This window comes from Scophthalmus maximus, chromosome 13 (assembly GCF_022379125.1).
Source record: "Scophthalmus maximus strain ysfricsl-2021 chromosome 13, ASM2237912v1, whole genome shotgun sequence".
NCBI lineage: Eukaryota > Metazoa > Chordata > Actinopteri > Pleuronectiformes > Scophthalmidae > Scophthalmus > Scophthalmus maximus.
This window is the reverse complement of record NC_061527.1, coordinates 22,715,453-22,736,211: the sequence shown is the minus strand read 5'-3', so window position 1 is coordinate 22,736,211 and position 20,759 is coordinate 22,715,453. Positions and strand designations below refer to the sequence as shown.

The 20,759-nt window shown below is 41.0% G+C and overlaps 1 protein-coding gene across 2 annotated transcripts in view; it reads left to right on the top strand.

Annotated features, from left to right (window-relative positions):
- The window catches only part of LOC118318635 (inactive N-acetylated-alpha-linked acidic dipeptidase-like protein 2), a 398,478-nt gene that overhangs the window by 268,224 nt on the left and 109,495 nt on the right, over nt 1-20,759 (top strand). For both annotated transcript variants that reach the window (XM_047336974.1, XM_035648477.2), the window contains 2 exons: nt 1,073-1,260; nt 1,977-2,105. In XM_047336974.1, coding sequence (XP_047192930.1) covers nt 1,073-1,260; nt 1,977-2,105 — 317 coding nt within the window. The remainder of the gene's footprint in view (nt 1-1,072; nt 1,261-1,976; nt 2,106-20,759) is intronic.

The window sequence follows — 20,759 nt, the reverse complement described above, 5'->3', positions numbered from 1 at the left end:
CTTTACTGAGTAATGGCATTATACGTTTTCCTTTTTTTATACATCTCTCTTCACCATGCAATTTCCTAACTCTCTATGCAGAAAATTTTATTGGTCTTGACCCACTGACCTCTGTTTATAGTACAGCAAATTCAACAATGAGAAGCTTCCGTATGCTTTGAGTATTCATTCTAATAAAAAAAGAGACAGCCGTCGTAGTGTACAACCCTGTGCATGAAAAAGTCCGAACACACCGCCTGGAAGGGGTAAATGGCCGGGATGGGCGGGGACATTTAATGGAAACACAAAATTTGTCAGTTTACACGTGTCTTGGGGTCAAATGAATCAAGGTATAGCTGATCTCAAGGAATCAACAGACTAAGAGTTCCGTTAACCTCATGAACATTTTGCACAATATGACATTCTACTGTCAGTTTTTGTTTGTGTTTGTGTTGGCAAGTCGTGGCCATTAGCAGCTACAGAAGAATTTGAATTCAATGTCTGTTATTGTATATCCTGTTTTTTTTGGGGGGGTCAGTCTTGCTCCCTTTCTTTTGATCTGAGAGGGAGGTCAGTGGGGCTGAGGGGTTGTTATTTTTATCAATTTAATGCCTCCCCATTTTTACCTGAACCTCTGCTTTGACAAGCTCTGGAAATTGGAAGTAAACCCTCAGACTTCAGACACGTGTGCATACGTAGACGTGTGAGTGTGTGGAGTGCAATATTGACCATTTGGAAGTATTTTGATTTGTCAACCTGGTTAATGAATGACTCCAGGAGACAAAAACAAGGTTGGAGTTGGCGTTTATTAAAACACATCCAAAACACTGCCTAGGAGTCTGCACTGCATGAAATGTAGGTTTGTGGTGAAGCACACGTCTTTGTCTGAAACACTTGTGACACTTCCGTTTCCATATGCAGCGCTCTTTCTGTGTTGTGTTGCAGTGCTGTGTGTTCTCAGGGCCACCGTACATTTATGTGTCGGTATAACAACAGTGACATAACGTGCAGACCCAGACATCAATGGAAAAAATGGAATAGCGTCACTTTTTTTTGTGGTACGTCCGTTTAACTTTTCTTTTCTTTTTTTTAGATCGCTACGTGCTGGTTGGCAGCCGCCATGACAGCGACCAGCTAGGCGGGGCTTCAGCCATCATGAATCAGCTCATCGCGGCGCTCACAGAGCAGACCAAACGAGGATGGGTGCCAGACCGCACCACTGTGTTTTGCTCTTGGGGAGGCTCAGCCCTGGGAAACATCGGCTCCTTCGAGTGGGGAAAGGTCAGCAATAGCACGAGAGCATCGTGCCTTATTAACTGTCAGCTCGGAGGTCAACGTAAGGGGGCTTCTGGAACGGTTTTAAACTGATGTTGAAGGGCATTAAATAAAAGTAGCTCCCGGAGACACGTATGTCTACCATACCATAATGCAGTACATGCTTTGTAAGGATCACCATACACGTAAAACTTTTCCTCTTATCGAGAAACTTCTCAGAAATGCTGAATGCAACTGCAGGGCTTGTTAGCAGTAAGTCAGCTTGATTGATTTGATTGAACCTTGTGTATAATTTTTTAAACGTAAGTGGAAATAAAGCCACAGTTAGTAATTACCAGAAGAAAGCGGTGTGCCTATTGTATTTCCGTTGCCATAGAGAAATGCATTCACAGCAGCTGGACACCTTTCACAACTGCAGTCGCATTGTAATTTTCATTAAGTAGGCCTCATTACTGGTTGACTTTTTCTTTTTTCTTCATTCCCACGTAACACTACAGTTTAACTGACAACGCTTTCCAATAGAATTTGGAGGAAATCAGAATGTTTGTGCAATTGTTTTTCACACATCCAAGATAAAACTGCCCGAGGACAATAATGCGGTAGTAAGGACTGAAAATTAGACTTTTTGTGGACTCAAGTTTATGACGGTGAGATGATACAGTTATGAACGTGACTGGGCGTGAAATGATGGTAACGTGTGTGTCCGTGTGTGTTCCCTGCAGGATAACCGCGTTGTCCTGCAGAGCAGCGCAGTGGCCTACGTGAGTCTGAACTCTCCAGTCAGAGGGACAGAGACTCTCAGAGCAAGTGCGTCCCCAACTCTGCTGCAACTCACCTCGGACATACAGAGGGTAACTATGCTTCAGATGCACAGTATAAGTGGGTATCTCTGTTGGTATCACAATTGAAAATACCACCACTGGCACTATTTTGTCTGGCTGAGCTCGCCCCAGCTCTTTTTCACCCTGTACCATGTCCTGTCGTCTGCCCTCAACACAGCAGGTACAGTTCCATAGCATTCTCACACGATCTGCAATGGCAACTCTACTGGTGAAGTTGTAGCAGCACTGCAATTCAGCCTTTCCACATTGTCTATTATTATTCCAAACTGGGGGTTTTATTTTCCTCCCCAGATGTGTTCAACCCTCGCAGACATTTCCGTCACAACTTTTACCGTCTCTTTAGCCTTTGAAAACTTTTTTTGCCTTGAAAAAAACCCACCTCGTTGTCACTCTGTTATTTTTGCCTCATCCTTCACTATCTCCTCCTCCTCTCTTGTTCTTTCCCTTCTCCCTTAAGTGCTACATCACCTTTAATCTCTGCTTTCATTAGCAGTGAGCACTGCACCCCCCCCCCCCACGCCCTACCCTCTCATTTTCCTCATTAAAATCTCCCTCTCACATCTTCTCTGCCGTCTCTCCAGTTTGAGCAATAAGGCATATTGTATTTGCATTTTTAGGTTAGTCAGCCAACCTCGGGCAGGGTTCGTGTTCCTGTCAGACACCTCGGCAGGTGCAAGAAGTCACGAATGGACACAGCGCGGCGCAATGCCCCTTTATTCCTCTGCTCCACCATAAACTAACTAATTAAGAGGATTTGCTACCTGTGACATTCAGCTGTAATGAAGCCGCAGACAACCTCTGCCAGAGTTGTATAGAGAGAGGAAGGGGGGGGGGGAAGACTGTGAGAAAGTAACTTCTACTTTTGATGTTCCTTAATGAAACAAGAAAAAGAAGAGAAAAAAAACTCAGATAATGTGCGAGCATTCTTGGAACTCTGCTTCTGCTCTGCCTCCTTTATCAAATTAATTCATTCTGTCAAGCCTCTTTGTTCTTACAGTGTAGCAGCAGCTCCGGCATTGTGTTCTTTTCTGGTGAGATTACTTTGCTCATCAAAGGTGACTGAAAGAAGTAAGTGCAGCACGCGGTTATTGCGGTTATTTTATTATCTTTACCTGATCGGTAATGACTCCCGTGGGTACAGAACTTCGTTTGCACACAACAAAGTCATGGCAGCGCAACTGAAAAGCAGAGTTGTTAGAAGGCTCAACTTCTGCCTTATGATGCTTACAGTCAAAAAGCTTGTGTAACTGATTTTATGGGACCACCGGGGGCAGCAGAAACTATCTGTGAACATTGGAAGAGACAGGTGATCGTGACCTCTACTGCAGCCAGCCACCAGAGTGTGATCCAGATGATTTGGCTTCACTTCAGGAGCTGTCATGCCGTGCATCTTTACATACAGTTTATGCCATAAACATAAGCATGACATTGTAAAATGTCATGCTTATGAGATTTGGGGCTATTTAGGTGTTCACCTTCTGTTTGGCGCTAAGGAGGCAGTGCACTGGGGTTTTTTTTAGGGCTTCCTCACTGAAAACAGCTTCCTGTTTGGGACAAAAACATTAAGGTTGCGGAACAGACGGCCTAAACAAGGATTTAAGTTCATTTATGAAGCTCAGTAAAAGATCTGCTTCAGTCAGAGCAGGAATTGGGTGATCATTCTCTGTAGATTTACCAGTAACATTGTTATCGTAAACATATTGATTATGAAGAATTTAAAGAACATCCTGTCCATTTTGTGAAGATGTTTATGTGTTCGAAGACTCCTACCAACCATGTTCAGACGTTTGCTCTTTACCTACAGGAGGTTATTCTCATGTAAGACATTTTTTAAAATTATTTTATCTATCCAAAGGTTTAATACTTTACTTAAATTATCATATATTTGCATCTAGCACCAGAATGTACAATAAATACTATTTACTATTATTTTCTAAATTTTACAAGTATATATTGTACAACAGTTTATTAACAATTTTTCTTAAAAAAAATATTTAAAAAAATATAGTGTAGTGAACCATGAACCTTATAATGTATTTCCAAATGAACCTTAAAGCCCCAGTGTGTGTTTAGGTACTTTTCTGGTGGCATCTGGTGATAAAGTTGCAAACCGCAACCAAATGAGAAACCAACAGCGGACACTTTATGGTGGCACAGTGCTGATTTAATTTCTGGTGTCCGGCAGCGCTCAAAAATTCATCGTGACCGCGACGTATTCTGGATCGTTTTCTGCAACCGTATACAACACGACGTAGAAAACATGGCGACTCACACGGAGGTCGGGTCCACCTCATGTAACTATATTTAACTCATGCCATAAATGAAAAAAACATCAGTTCTTTGTTGCAGGTGATTATACATATATGAACACATAGTTATGGACAATATATTCAATTTCTGTGAATAAGTTCTTCTAAATATTACACACAGTAGCTTTAAAGTCGCTGTTTCCTAACGTCTCAAATATAAACAGATACTCTACTCACAGCGGTTAGGAATAGTTATTTAATGTAGATCATCAATTTAGTGTTACCATTCTGCTGTAGACGGAGAAGAATGAAGAGATATTCAAAACCCAGTGTTGTACTGTAGCTGTGCTAAGACAAAAGGGTTGTGTGTAGAATCAAGAAATGTATTTTCCTGCTGAAGAACCATTCTTTTGGTGGATAGTTAATAGTTGTGCACAATTATTTGTGTTGGAGAGAAACTGTAGCTGCTTTAACATTCAGCACAGTACGGGCCCTTTACGGTCGCAGCCGGCAGACTGTTTTATTTACCCTCTCGTCTCGTATCGTTGTATTTAATTGTCCATTCGGTGGCAGGTGTCCCCGGAGCGCTCTATCTTTAAAGTCATCTTCTGAAGAGTCTCTGAGCTGCCTCAGGTACAAGCTCCCCACCTCCCAATATTTAGAAACGGGCCCAAACATGTCATTAATTATGTTTGTGCTATTAGGCCCCAATACTTTCTACTTATCTCACTTTGCAGGGACCTGTCTTCCAAATCGTGATGCTGCTGCACTGATAGTTTTGGAATGGGTGCTTGGGAACCAATTATACTGCAACTAGATGCTGCTTTTGTAGGAGATTTACTCAAGGAGGGGGCGGGGGGTTGTGACAGGGTTGTAGGTGCACGGAAAGAAGGCAAAGGGAAGATAAAACAATAGGAGCTTTTTGTGGCCAGAAGAACACAGATCAAATGGAGAGGAGCTTGTGCCTTAATTGGTTATTGTTCCAGAGATGCATGTGTGCCTGGTCTCCAGTCGCGGCGTGGGTGGCTTGCAGCAGTCACTGCTGTTTGAGAACAAATGGTCACTAGTGGACAGTGCATTGTTGTACTGGGAAAAAAAAAGAGAGAGACCACAGAGGCAGATCCTTCATTTGCCCTATTTTCGAGAAGTTGTCATGGAGTGTAGTCAGTTATTGTGGTGTGATTTAAACCCCTCTGAGTGCTGTGTGGAGACCTTAGTTGTTTACAGTACAGGATACTGTGTATCCCATAGTCTTGAGTCACTGTGACATGACTCCACACTGCCGCCTACACTGTATTGTAAATATAGAATGAGTTATATATGTGGGTATTGGAAAAGACAACATGTCCTGTCTCTTACGTTAAGTTCTAGAAATTAAAATAAAGCATTTTAAAACCTAAAGACACATAAAGAAATATATATATATATTTTTTCCTTGTTTAACTTTAAAATCAACATCAAAGATGTAATTAATATTAACAAATCATTGTGTAAAAATCTTAAAAGCTTTACTAACTCCAGTGGCACATTCCAGGCATATTTTTCATTATTTGACAGTGATGATATTATAATATAATATGATATATTAAAGCCCCAGTGCGTAATTTTTTGTATATTCAATTCCGGTTTCCCGCAGCGCTGGAAATTCAACACGAATGCAACGTATTCTGGACCGTTTTCTGCAACCGTATTTTATCCTGCGTTCCATAATACCTCGGAACAGCTCGGAACTCGGACTCTGGAAGTCGGGGTAGTGATTTTTTCTGACCTCCCGAGCAGTGGAACCAGAACGCAGCACAACACGACGTAGCAAACATGGCGAGTTACGCGGAGGTCAGGTCCCCGTAATGGGACTATATTTAACTTATTCAAAGTTGTTGAAAAACGTCGGTTCTTTGTTGCAGGTGGTTATACATATATGACCACACAATATATTCAATTTCTGTGAATACGTTCTTCTAAATATTACACACTGTTGCTTTAATATATATATATTATATTAAGTATAAACAAATTTGTTTCATGATGTGTCATTGTGAGTGATTATTAAGAATTACAGCCTGTGGGCCAAATTAAAGGGGCAGTACACGATTCTAAAGCAAAACCTGTTTTGCAAAAATCTGCGAATCTTTCCTCACGGTCCGCTAGCTGTCGGTTCCGTGTGCGTGCCGGAAAAAAATCCGCATTTTCAGCTCAGCACACAACACTGAGTGCAGTTTGTAAACATCACTTGTCGACACGTCAGGAGACGTGCTAGCGGGTCGCATTGCAACTCCGCTGTTTTGGTCTTGTGGTTAGCGTGTCGGTCTCCCATACCCGAGACTGCATGTTCGTGGCCCTGGGCCAGAGCAGGATAATCACAGCAACAATAACAAAGAGAGAAACAATCTTTTTATCCCTCACTGTGGCTCAGGAGATTGAGACGGTCGACCACTTATCCGCAGGTCGGTGGCTCGATCCCCGCGTCCCCTTAGTCTGCATGCCAATGTTTCCTTGGGCAAGACACTTAACCCTAAATTGCCTCTGGCGGCTCTTCTGGCAGTGTATGAATGTTTAGAAATGTGACGGCATAAATATGCGGTAAAAAGCAGCACGAATGCATGAATGTGTCTGAATGGGCGAATGTGACTGTACCGGCACTCAGCCGTAATCCGCTACTTGCACAACCATTTCCGGGTTCTACTTAGTACTGCTTAACCGGTTTTTAACTGGTTCGTTTGGCTCTATAAGGTGATCGGTAACGAAATGTCTGCTGCAGACCTTCATGTGAGAGTCGACGGAGAAATGATCTCTGGCGAATGTTTACCAGCCGTCATCTTCTCAGGTCGGGACGGGTCGGAAACCCATGAAACTTCCATTCAATTTCGATGACGCCGAACAGAGTGGGACACAGCGGCGCTATGAGTACTTCTTCATCTGTTTTCGATCTGTTGCTGCGCAATAAAACTCTGAATGGTAAACAGACCGGAAATAGACGAGCGGCATTATTTGGAAAGGGAAGTGTGTCACGAAGCCTAGTGCACGTAGTGTACTGGCCCAATTACCCTGGCTACCTGGGCTGTCTTTGTTTTACAATCAAAGCTCTACTGAAGCCCCCTTTTTATGCCATGGTCACATGATATTTCTCTGACTTTAAAAGTTGATGAGCAACCAGAATGTACTGGATTGTTGGACATTTAGAGCTGCCGGGCATCAGAAGCATCAGCATCAGCATGTCTGCAGAACAAAGAGGCATTTATGAACTTCCTTCCAATAAGACTTTGATATGGGACTGGCCTTTGTTAACCTATTAGGTACATTTATACAGGGACATTTAAATGAGCACTGTGGGAGGCGGCCCTCGACAAATTATTTTTCCTTGAAGATCCCGATGACATATTATCTGACTCAGCAATGGGTTTTCTACGTGAGCAAACAATAATCTGCCAATGTTTTCATTATTTGTCATCTGAGATTCGTTTTTTCTCCGGTTGCTTTTCTCAAAGATATGAAGTAGATGGCGATCAGAAAAAGGGGGGACAACACATATTCCCATGCACCAATTAGGATTTCATGAAAACAAAGAAAAGTTTAATTGTAGATGGTAGGGTTGTTTGCCTGTGCGTTTTTTGACCGTTTAACTGTTCGAATATTATTCAGAAAAATTCAGGTTTAAAACCACATTTTCAGTTTTATTGATGATCAAATGTTAACGATAACCCAAAATGATTCCGTTCATCTGCTACTTCTTTCTGAGTGTCTCTCTCTCTCTCTGGGTCACCATCTAACCCCTCCGTAAATATAGTCCCTGTCAGTTTTTTGAGTCAATGCACATTCAAGCTTATCTCACCCATCATAGCATAGCCCATCCACAGTAAGGCGGATTAATGCGATTAGAGATTTCCCCTTAACGGCGGTGTGAACACACTGTAGGTAGATACTGGCGATGACAGATATATTGATGAGCTGTGAAACACACTCCTGCTAACCACACGGGTGGCCTCAATTAGCTCCCCGTGGTTAAGAGTTGAATTTGTTACTCACCAGACACACGTTTCTCTCAGATCCACACCACAGGCCATTCCCAAAGTGACACATGTATTCTTTGCTACAGACTGAGAAACATATTCATATCACAGTGTTTCCTTAACACATCCACCGCTTCATTCTGCAGCATAAAAGTGTTTTTCCCGGTGTTTCTGTCCAACTCTGATCTTCTCCGCGTTCCTCTCTGCCTTTCATTTGACATATTGGCTACGGCAGGCTGATAGTATTTTAAAGCCGAGTGCTTTCAGGAACAAACAGCTTACTTGTAACGCTTCAGAGTAAGTCACAGATGATTAGAGTGTGTACTTTCCTGTGGCATTGCATGGGCAGCTAGCATGGCACGTTGGCGTGAAAGTCAGCCAGGTTGTGTGTCCCCCAGCAGGAAAATGCGATTGGTTGGTGCCGTTAGCCATCACCAAGCGCCAGGCACACCCTCTGTCAACTGTCAATAATGTGTGTGTGTGTGTGGGTGTGTCTCAGAGAGGAGAAGCTGCAGCCTGACCATAAAGGACACAAAACACTGATAACATTCAGCTAGAGCTGCAAAGGTTTAGGGATTAATCGATTAGTAATCGATTACTAAATTAATCGCCAACTATTTTAATAATTTATTAATCGGTTCCAGTAGTTTTTATGGGGGGAAAAGTCAAAATTCTCTGATTGCAGCTTCTTAAATGTGAATATTTTCAGATTTCTTTGCTCCTCTATGACAGTCAACCAAATATATTTGGTGTGTGGAAAAAACAAAACATCATCTTCGAATTTGGGAATAATAGTTTAAAAATAAACACCTCATTGATTAATCGAGAAAATAATCGACAGATCAATTGATTATGAAAATAATCGTTAGTTGCAGCCCAAATTTCATTTGCGGTATTTTGGTTTTGAAACACCTGTGTGAGTATATGGTGCATGTAAATTAAGATGATTTTTTTATAGCCTCATTGTGTCACACAGTCTTTTGGCATGTGTTTATTGAACATGGTTATGTCTCTGTGACAATGAAAATACAATTTATCAGTAGGCACTCGTGTAGATCATACAAAATTAAACTTACAAAAATATATTTTGATTAATTGACAGTGGTAAAATGTTGGGGCGAAAACGAATTATGCTTACCATCAGTTACCCTTAAGGGCCCGCTTCACCTTCAACTGCATATTTAAACACTTATTAAATATAACAACAATACATAGGCTTCACTTAAACTCCCTTGGCCATAAAACAGTACAAAATATCATCATATCCCTTTTACAATAATAGATGATCTTTTTAAGTGTCTAGAAATGGAACCAGAATTTCACTGAAAAACCTCAGCTATATATTTATATATATCTGTATATATAGATAATCTGCCCTTTTCCACAGAGAAAAAAACTAGAGATTTATATACAATTTGTGAACATACATTTTTAGGTCTAAGTCCCCACTGTCCCCAGTGTAAATGATACATATGTTCACATTTCTTTTTAATTTGAAACCCAAACCCAACCCTCTTCTACACGACACTGTTAATCCAAACTAAAGTCTCATATAAAGGTTGCTACCCCAAAACAATAACCATGCATAATTTAGATCATCCACACAGCAAATCTCTAAGGCAATAGATTGTTTGTATGTTTCCAAATGTGGTATATTTCAAACATAATTTGCATTCACAGTGACAAATCCTCCTCATGTGCGCTCTCTTAGAGTACGCGCTCACTGGTGGTTACTGGAAACATAACGGCTGATATTTTAATTGAATTATGACACCATGACAGGCTTTCAAACACGGGGAAGGGATGACAATGGGCCGGCTCCAGAATTACACTGTAAATGGTAAATATGAACATCATCCACATTAGGGAATATGCAAGGAAGTCTAATTTATATGTGTAATTTATGTTTCCCCACATAAAAACCTGTGGGAAACGAAGCCGCCGATAAATCACCAGAATGAGTCTCCGACTTTACGGCCGCGCAGCCATCCAAGATGGTTTGACAGAACGCTCGGCATAATGTTCGAGAGTCGCACGCTGTCAGCGATACGTTTGAATTACCACAGCTCTTGTGTTGTCGGGAAAGGCAAAATCTGCATGAGCACACGCAGACGCCGCTTGGCCTCAGCAGGTATCGATGTGGCCGTCATTGCGGTCCTTCCATCACTGTTTCATATCACAGCGACAGGACGTGAGTCGGGGAACACATATGAAAATGTGCCCTGGGTGAAGAATGAGTGCAGTTATTGCTTGTGGCGGTGAAATTCGTCAGGTTCGAGAGTGTGATGCATTCATCCGGCTGCAGCTTGTGGCTGCTCCGGTCCGCAGGGGTCCTACTTTTGAAATGAAAGCAGGTGCAGTCATGTACACCAGAGTTCTCTTGAGATTCATGTCTACTTAATAGACGGCGCCCTTAATGAATTCAAGACAGATTACAGCCTCGTTGTTTGCATAACCTAGGGTCTCGGAGTACACATAATTGCCTAGATTAATCAATGCCTATTCCTTTAAGTGCACTGTTTCTCTGTGGGCAATCTTCTGCAAGGTTGACTTCTAACCCACTCAGCGATCATTTGATCAGTTGCTGGGAAAGAAAAGTAAAGAGGAATTATTACTGAGAGTGTGGGGGGGGGGGGGGAGGCACTTTTGGGGGGAAAATTGGCATTTCAAGGGGTTTCTTCTAATTAGATTTATATGGCATTCACACATGAATATAAATATATCGGATGCCTTTCACATTAACCTCTTGGGATACCCAAAATGTGCTGTAAATTGCCATCTGCTGTTTCATTTAATTATAATGATTTATTGGTTACTTTGCTAATGCAATTATTATTTACATCCAATTGTACTTCTGCCTCTGTCTGTATTTGCACTGGTGGTAAATAGTGAGCAGTTTAATAATCAGTCACAGCAGCGTTACAGTACATCTCTCCCAGCCTCATTTTGTTCTCAAAGTTTACATTAGGAGACAACAGCCGAGTTCATCCTTTACCTTCCACTCGTCCAGTGTGTAACACACAATGTCTGTGTGTGTTTATGTTGGGTAATGTTCACTGAGGCACATAGGTAGCTACAAAACTACCGCTAATGTTTTATTTTCTTTTTTACTTATTTCAATAATGCAAAAGATGTAGGCACTAAAAGTAAATGGAAATCATGCAAAGGATACGTTTTATTTGTTTGTTTGGTTTAATTCATCCTGAATATCTTCTCTCTTTCTGTCACGCCGCATGGCTGGGACATGCTTCTCAGCTGAACAGCTGCAAATGGCTTTCCCAAACACCACGGTCAAGAACGGAATTATAATCATCATCACACTCATACTGCAAAGTTGTTTTTGTCATTTGGGCACTTCTGATTACAGTGCGCCACCCTCTGCCTGTTTGATGTGCCGTAGCGCTGGTGTGGAAGGAGTGATTAAATTCCACTCTGCTTGTGTTTTTATTCCGAAATTTTATACCAAAAATTGACCATAACTCTCTCAAGCAACAATAACCCTAACTCCAGATGATTATCTAGTATGAAGTTTTTTAAGCCCAAGTCCTATAAGGCCATTCTGTCCACCTGTCTCCTAGAAATTACATTTATACACAACTACACACAGCAAATGTAAATAAATAGAAAAGGTCATCACTGGCTGGATTATGTATCTAGACAACATGCTTTTTGAATGACGCGTTAGATGCCAGGAGGATGGTTAACGTAGAAGCTGGGTGAACATACGGCACAACTGTCTCACCAGAGACTGGTGGTTACCATCCAGAGTCTTGTCTGTGGTGTGTCTCCACTTCCTCCCGTGCCAAAATATCACAGACACAGGCGCCGTCATCTTGCACTGGAGCTTCAGTCCGTGGAGTAGTTGTCATGGAGTGGAGCCTCGGTATTGCAGTCCCACTTATGTACGCGCTATCGTCCCGTTTTGATTGCATCAAATAACTTAAAACCAAACTTATCAGAAACGTGAAGACTTAAACATGCTTCAGTGCGATAAGTACTACCTCAAATGACAAAAAACATCTCTGAGAAAAATCTATTAAACATAAACCTTAAGGGGTTTTTTTGGTCTGCTAACATGGACCAATGTGACCAATACAGCAACCAGCCACCAGAGGGCCATCCAGGTGTTTTGCCTTTGTCTTTAAATACAGTCTCTGGTTAAAAGTAAATCAAACGCATCATGTCTGAACCCATTTTTTCTAACCTTCACCAAACACCGTGAAATTTTAAATATTTAATTGCCCTAAAGTAAGAATAAGTGATTGCAAAACTAGATTATTTAGGCAGATTACAAATATGTTGCCTGCGAACATTTTACTGATATGTTCAATGTTAAAATTGAATGGAATTGACAACATACCCTCATTATGGTAATAGAAACGTCATCTGGTCACGGTTGCTTTGTAAAAAAAACCCAACATATTTGCTGTTACAACTAAGAAATGTAATTTTCATTCAACAGGGTCGCTTCTTTAACACGATTTTGTAGATTGAGAGGTATCGAGTACTAAGCTGAGAGGATTTCGCTCCCTTCTTATCATAGCCGACAAAGAAATTAAATATTGATCCCTGGTGTGGCACGCCACGCTGGAATTAGCCATTCTCTCTGCTCTCGCTCACGCCTACTCTCCCCGTGCACTTGCTAATTCTCTCTGTCCTCTCATTTCAACCTGTTCTTTTAACACCTTGCTTTTTAAATGTCTGCGTTTCTCCCCCTGAGACTTTTGCTAATTCCTAATGTACTATAGCTGGTTGTAAAATAGGAAATGGGGAGAGGAGGTCCCATCTTCAAATGTTCTCTCAAGCTGATGGAATGATAGTCTATCTCGAGATATGATCTTCCTTTTTTTTCTTCTTCCTATTTTTGTGATATCTTTTTATTGTAGGATTTCAAAGACGGCAGAGGCCTTTAAAGTGTTGAGTAAAAGCCATGGCCTCAGGTCACCTGAAAGTTCTCTGAAAAGCAGCCATATATCTTCTAAAACCTAAGGTCGATGCGAACAAGACAGAAAGGTTAAGCTAGGTTCTCATCCTACACAGAAATATGTCCTTTTAATCTTTAAACTTTTTTTTTTTTCAATTGCAGAGAGAATATAAGATAACAGACGAAAGGAATTATTTTTACATGCTCACACTCTTCCATTTTACATACTCAAACTTAAGTTGAACTTTCAATAGGTGTTTGATTAATTTCCCATCCGAAATAGAAACGACTTGAAAAGCCAAATCTTATCGAGCCTTCATTATACAATGGTCGTGATTTTAAAAAACAGATAAGATATTCAGTTATTTTTCACACTGTGAAAAAATAGATGTGGTGTTGCTCTATGCGGCATTTGACACTCACCGCCTGATGACTTCATCATCATTATTTTATTTCATAAATACAAAAATTCAATCGTCCTTTTTCTTTAAACTTATCTGGGTCACAATGGCAGCAGACTAATCAGAGCAGCCCAGGGGTCTAATTTATAAATGTGGCGCACGCACAAAACGGGGCCGGAAATGTGCACTTCCCACGCAAAGTTTGTGTTCTGCAAAAAACTAACTTGAGGGGAGAATGTGCGCACCTGTGGGCAAACTCTGACCCGGCGCGTACGGCGTACCACACATTCTGAAGACAAGGGGCACAGGCGACACAGGTGAGGTAGTGAACTGAACTGTCAGATTGTAGAAATTAAATGGGAGAAGAACGATTACAAGTATTGCCGCCTCACACGCAGCGCTCGCGGGAAAAAAAAAGAATCTCGCTCCAGTGACCGACTCCTTTTTACTTCCTCAACGGCGGCACATAACGCACAGAAACTTCCTCTATGCCCCTGAGACACTGCAGCCTTTAATGCCAGACAGACTGAAACCGGACCAGGCCCTTCTTCCATCCAGAAAATGGTCAATCCTGTGCACTCCGCTCTGCTACTGCCAAACGGCTGGCTACACCCTCACTGCGGGGGGCCGGGCAGCCACTGCTCATTTAAATCCTGACTGGTTTCTGTCCTGGTTCCTCGATGGTGGGACGAGCTCCCCATTGACATCAGAACAACAGCAGAATGCACCCGACTCCCTGAATTTATTCCGACAAATACATAAATAAATGACAAGTCTAAAATGAGCACTTAAAGCTGTTTTTGCCTATTCGATAAATGTTTATGTACTCTATTGATTCTCGCACTTTTGGGTAATATCGTCATGGTTGAATGCACTTATTGGACAACAGCGTCTGCGAAATGAATGAAATTTAAAATGTAATGCAACATTCAGTCATCGGGGGGGAAAGGGTGTAGCCGAGCATGAAGGACATAGCGAGAGGAAGAGCTGCAGTGGCGCTGAGGTGCAGGAAAGTGCAGATAAACGCCGCAAAATGATGAATGCAATACAGCGACATGGTTAGTGCTAAGAAAAGCAGGGGCCACCCTCAGCACAACACGACATCACAGTTACCCTCCCCAAGTCAATTCAGCAGTTCAACTAACACATGGCACCAACTGGGGTACTCCAGCATTTTATTTCAGTCGGTCCATCTCCGCAATAGCTCACGAAATCTGTTTCCTTATTTCAAGTCCAGCATTTGAGGTGTTTCGATATGCTTTGTCACTAGTGCCCGTCACTTTTCAGCAGCATGATCTCCTCCATGATTCCTGCCGTTGTAGTGGTGTTCGATTGACAGCGCTATCGTTCTTGTACGGTCTGCTGCGTCACTGCCGCCCGGTGGACTGGTGTGGAACAGCTTGTTGCAAGTGTTGGTTTTTCATACAGTACATCTGCAGTCTAATTGTGTCCAATCACCACTGGTCGTTGAACTTGCGGGGCTAAAATGTTCAACGCGGTGTTTAGTCATCCTAGCGCAGCTCTGACTGTACTTCAGGCAGTCATCATAAAGGTCTGGTAGCTCTGAGAAAATATGCCATCCCATAGCCTTGCTCGTGGAAGTGACACGGTTTCTCGAATCTGATGACACATGGCTGTTTTTTCGACGCAGATTCTGCTTGTAGCAATGGAACTAAAACATTACTTGACTTCAGACCGAGAGCTCACGACTTTAGGGTTGGGACGTAGATCCACTGCGGAACTGATAATCACAATGGGCAAAAGCTGGATGCTACGAGCAGTGCAGTGTTTTCTAAAGCACTCACCCTGGGAGAAACAACTGTACACTTCATCTTTTTTTAACTTCTGGACAGTCAGTGCTTGGGCAATGGCATACTTACATGCAAATTGGATTGCTCAGCAGTGGAAGAGATTTTTTCCAATCACCGACATTCAAGCAAAATGAGTTTAAATGAAGCTTATCCAATATCTTGGTGTAGCAGCAGTGTCCCAGTAGAACACACTACCGGCAAATACGGTACAGAGGTCGGGACATGTAGTTATACTGCATACAGTTAAAGCGACAGCTGCACAGTTTAATCCCATTCAACACAGAATTCAACGCAACAACATAAAACCAAAAACCTAAAAACATTTTAGATATGAATAACAGTGACAGTATGGGCTTGGTAAGAATTGCAACATTTGCTTCAACAATATTTAAGTGGATTGCATGCGGTTGCAGTGATTTTGCTATTATTGTGTCTACTGCATGCAGATTTTTAGCCGAGCAACACAAGTGTGTGCCAGTGTCTCATGCCTTCAGCTTGAGAAATGTGGTGTCTTATATCATGAATAGGTTATTTAAGATTAATGTGAAATCTGTCAAAGCGGTATGATAAGTTAGCATTACATACTATTATAAAAAAATATGTAAATATACTATTTTAATATAATATATTAATAGTTAAACCAACAAGGATGGTATTTGCAGAAATGTTTTCAACTGAATTCAAAATAGCAAAATTTGGAGATAAGAGATAATTTTGTAATTGTCTATCCATCCATTTTTTCAAAGAAAGGTTTTAGAAGAAAAAAAAACATTGAGCAGAAATAACACAAACAATACATATAGTATTTAGACATTTTTTTAAATTTTGTATCAAACTATTTCGCACACTTCTACAATGACCTTCAAATGGCTCACAAGCTGTAAACACAAATCTGGTTTGTCCCTATAAGGTCCTGAATGGTTTGAATTTAAGTAATTTTCATTAAAAATGTTAATTCATCTTACTTCATGATATTCGCTGCAAAAAACATAGTTTAATACAAATGTAATTCAGTTTTTTTCATTGAAATTAATCGGGTCTCATCAGTAACATTTCTCTGGGTAGTACTCAATGAGATATAAGGCTCAAAAATCCTATTTATCTGGTTTACAGTATCATAGCATTGGATATGATTGGAATTGTTCCTTGGTATTAAAGGGACCCGAAGCCTTTCTGTCAGCTTTAACCCGATGGGCCTCGACCACTACCACTCGCTTGATGTTTTTTTTTTAAATGTTTTGTTTGTTTTTCAAGTTAAAACTGTAGAGACTGTTGTGCGTTAAAGTCCCAGGAAGTCATCAGTCTCAGAATTACTCAAACCAGCCTGCTCGTCCCAATAGCAACGCCTAGTTCAACTGAAATCCCATCTGTCCTCCACTCTGAATTATGACGTGAACAATAACTGAGGCGTCTGACCTGCATCTGTATTAGTTTACCTCTTTTGCACAGCTGCCATGTGATTGGATGAATGGACAGGTGCTTTAATTAACAGATGTGAACAGGTGTTGCTAATTGAGTGCCCAGTTGGTGTTTACGTTACTTGCATCTACAAATGTGTTTCAATTAATTTTGCCGACATGTAATTTGGTATCTCGATATTTCCTCTTTTTTTTTTTCAGTTAACGTCAGTAATCCACATGCAGGATGTCTCCCGAGATTTGGAGTAACTCCCTGTCACTTTTCTATCAGATTTAGGAGAGCACAGCTGCGGTATAAATGCCGTCATATGGCAACGCATTCCTCCTCTTTCACCATTTTAAATTCGGGCTTAGAACATAGTACATACTAGAACTCTGTTATTGTGGCCTGATTTGCTCTGGTATCTTTCGCAGCCGGTGTGTGCTTGTTAATTAGCATTATGCTTATTTAACATAAGACACGACATGATTATTAGCCTTGTCTTTCTTTCAAATGTATTGTATGTTGTGGTAATTGATTTTTATTTGATTAACATGTTATTTTTTTCATTTCCACTTCACTTTTTGGTGCGACATCGGCATAAGCACCTCTGCGTTTTATAACTTCACCAGTACAATCCTCATTTTTTTTTTGTTGTTAAAGATTATTATTTCATTACTCGTTGAAATGGATAATAACTAAATCCAAATGAAGTGCACTCAAAGCTGCCCAGCAGTAGTGATGAAGTTATCTAAATCAGAATGTGGCACATTTCATAATATAGGAAGTTTGGCTACCGGATGAGGTACTACAAAAGTATCTACTAAAATTGCGAGCAAATCCTATGTTAGCATTACATTAATATTACACTGTTAAAGTATAGATATTTTTAAATTTCATTCTTTGCCTGTTGTCTTATATCAACAGGGAAGCTTGAACATGAGTGTGACTTCCCTCCCTGCTCAAGTCGACATCACTCCACTATATCTTTGTGTAGAAAATACTTGTTTGCTGCTATATTAATGTTTAAAATGTCATATATAAGAGAATTTTCCATTTAAGAAATTGTTATGGTTGCTGGGTCAGAAAATTCTATAGCTATTTGACAGTGTGCAGTGCTATTTCTGTATAGGGGCATTTATTGTTTTGCCAGCCTGCAGACACAGAGCAACTGAGGGAGTGGTCCGTAACTGGCTGACTGACATGCAGACACAGACAGTTCAGCTCCTCCTGTCTGACAAATCACAAGTGAACGCTCAAATAGGAGCGTTTGATTGACATAGTTCTAAGTGACTTTATTTGACCTTAGAGCCCAGACAGAGACATTATCTACTTTCCCCTGAAGTGTGTCATGAGCCCTGCTCAGTGAATGCTGTGTTCAGAAAGTGGAAGTGAGAAGTACTGTATGTTCAATTGACCACACGGTGATCAAACTTAAAACATAGCATGGTTTATTTGTTCTCTGCAATGTGGGATCTTAAGATCACTTGTCAAACAACCCGTTTTTTTCTGCACTGTATACAATTTTAGTTTTTTAATTCTCGATGAAGTTTGAGTTTTTGTAGTTTTTCTGTGTTGGTCTGTGGCGGGTATCACCAGGAAGACTAATTGCCCAGTATATTTTAATTTCCTGCAAACAAACTAAGCTTCATGATTTTCCGTGTGTGGATTTTAACACTACAGGCTTCACGCACAGCTCTTTACATGAATTTCACACTAATTGGCCGAGTAAAAAAGAAAAAAAAAGAGGAAGAAATGAAGCTGAATGTGGAAAAACAGCATTGTGAAAAGTCTGTCTGTGAAGTTCAATCAGTTTTTAAATTGTGCACACATGAACAAGCACTTATTCCCACTCTATTAACTCCCACAATTAGCCTTAAGTGCATAATGAGATACCCTTCATGAATACTGATATGAATGCAAGTGTTTTCGTCATTCCATTGGGGTTTTTTTTGCAAAATACATTAAAAAGTGCAAGATTGAAATCTGACTGCGTCATCGAAGTGCAAACCAGCAGGGTGTGGCAAGGTCAAAGGTTATTTACAGGCCGTTTATTCAGTTGGAGTGATGATGTGTCACAGTTAATGTTCAGAGAGCAACAGCCAATGGAAAAATACAATCGTGATGTTTGACAACAGGGAGCCAGTGACGTTGAGGAGCGCACAAGAGCTCTCTTAGTAACAGGACACTCTAATTAAATGCAATGCGCCAGAAGAACGTGGCAACATCAGACGGGCTCAGCGGATGTGGATGGTTTAGATAAGCTTCCGGTTGATTGACTGTTTTGCATTCTGTTTCCCCTCCACTACCCACTCTGGTCGCAACAGTTCCTGCACAGCAGCCTTGTTGTTTCTTTCAATTAGAAATAACACTAGAAAAGTGGTTGCCCCGAGTGACGAGCTACATGTTGGCCGTGTCTGTTAATAGTACTCATACCTCACCCTTTCCTGTTGCAGTGTGATATGTCATTTAGCAGAATTCTTCTGGCCCACGACAAGTTGTCTGAATGCTTATTAGGTTCAGCATTCAGGAAACATTTTTGTGACAAGTGAAATTACGTTATTTGGCCACCCTGGTTCATCTTAATTGGCACGAGACAAACCAACAAACCTAAACGACCGTAGCGTTCATTTGTCCTCAGCTATGACCCCGTTGGAGCACACCGGTGGCAGGACCTCTGTTGTCATGGCTAACATCCAACCGTACGATAACTCCTTTCAGGGAGCGAATGCTGAATGCTCTGTGTTCCTCTCTTTAAAGAAAAACAAAACAAAATTGTGTATGATTTGCAGGCATCGGGGTGCTGTTAACAATATCTGAACGCTTCCCTGAACATCCAGGGGAGCTGGGATGTCTGCCATGGCAACAAATTATTAAACACACAGTTAAGGTTGAAAGATTTAGAAACAATCACTGTCAATGCTTCCTTAAAGTCAGAGGACACTCGCCGTTAAGATTACAATAATAAACACTTGGCTAAGGTTGTGGAACGGTCATGGCTGTTTAACGCTTTGGTCATTCCTAGTTGCCAGATTCAGATTATCACTGTTGCCTCCATGTTCACATGCCCTCGCATTATTCCTAGTGTTGCCTTCCTTCTGTATGAACTTTGTGGGACTTTTGGGTTTTTGGATACTTGCCTGCTCCTTGCCTGTGTTTGATGGCCTGATTCAGACTGTACACTATATGGAATCTTGGAATGTGAATAAAGACTTTGCTTAAGTCTCAGTTTCAGTTCCTTGCCAGTGTCACAGTTTTAACAAATCCCACCTTTTGTGTGGAAAAGATGTGCATATGCTGTATTTTTGAAGCCCCAATTTGAACCTTACAATGGTGCTATAAAGTCACTGGTATTTAAAAGTGTAAGATTTTTTATAGAATGTTTCCATTGTCTGTGCATGTTTTGCCACAGCTACGAATCACATCAAATCATCTTCCCAGCATGCATCCGCCTCAGATTTCTGAATGTGTATGATCTCGTCTGCCAATCTCAGGCCCATGTACAAACAAACCAAATCAACACATTAACATACAACCCATTTGCAACAGCAAGTACACTTTAAAGGAAACTTAAGTCCAATTGGACTATGTTTCTCAAAGTGAAGAAATGTTAGTGTTCAGCAAGTTGCAAATATGTTGACAGTCGACATATTAGTGAGAGGCTCATTGACAGTGTCCTAGTTTTTTTTTACCACTAAAATGTCTGATCTTGCAGTACAGCATATATTTAAAGTGACTACAGTATTATTAAACTTTTTTATGGTTATGTTTCAGCACTTAAAGAAAGAAAGTTCAAGCTGATGGATTTATTTCCAATGACCAAGGCAGGTTCCCTCGACCTAACCAAAGGTTAAACCACGGGCCTGGGAGCAG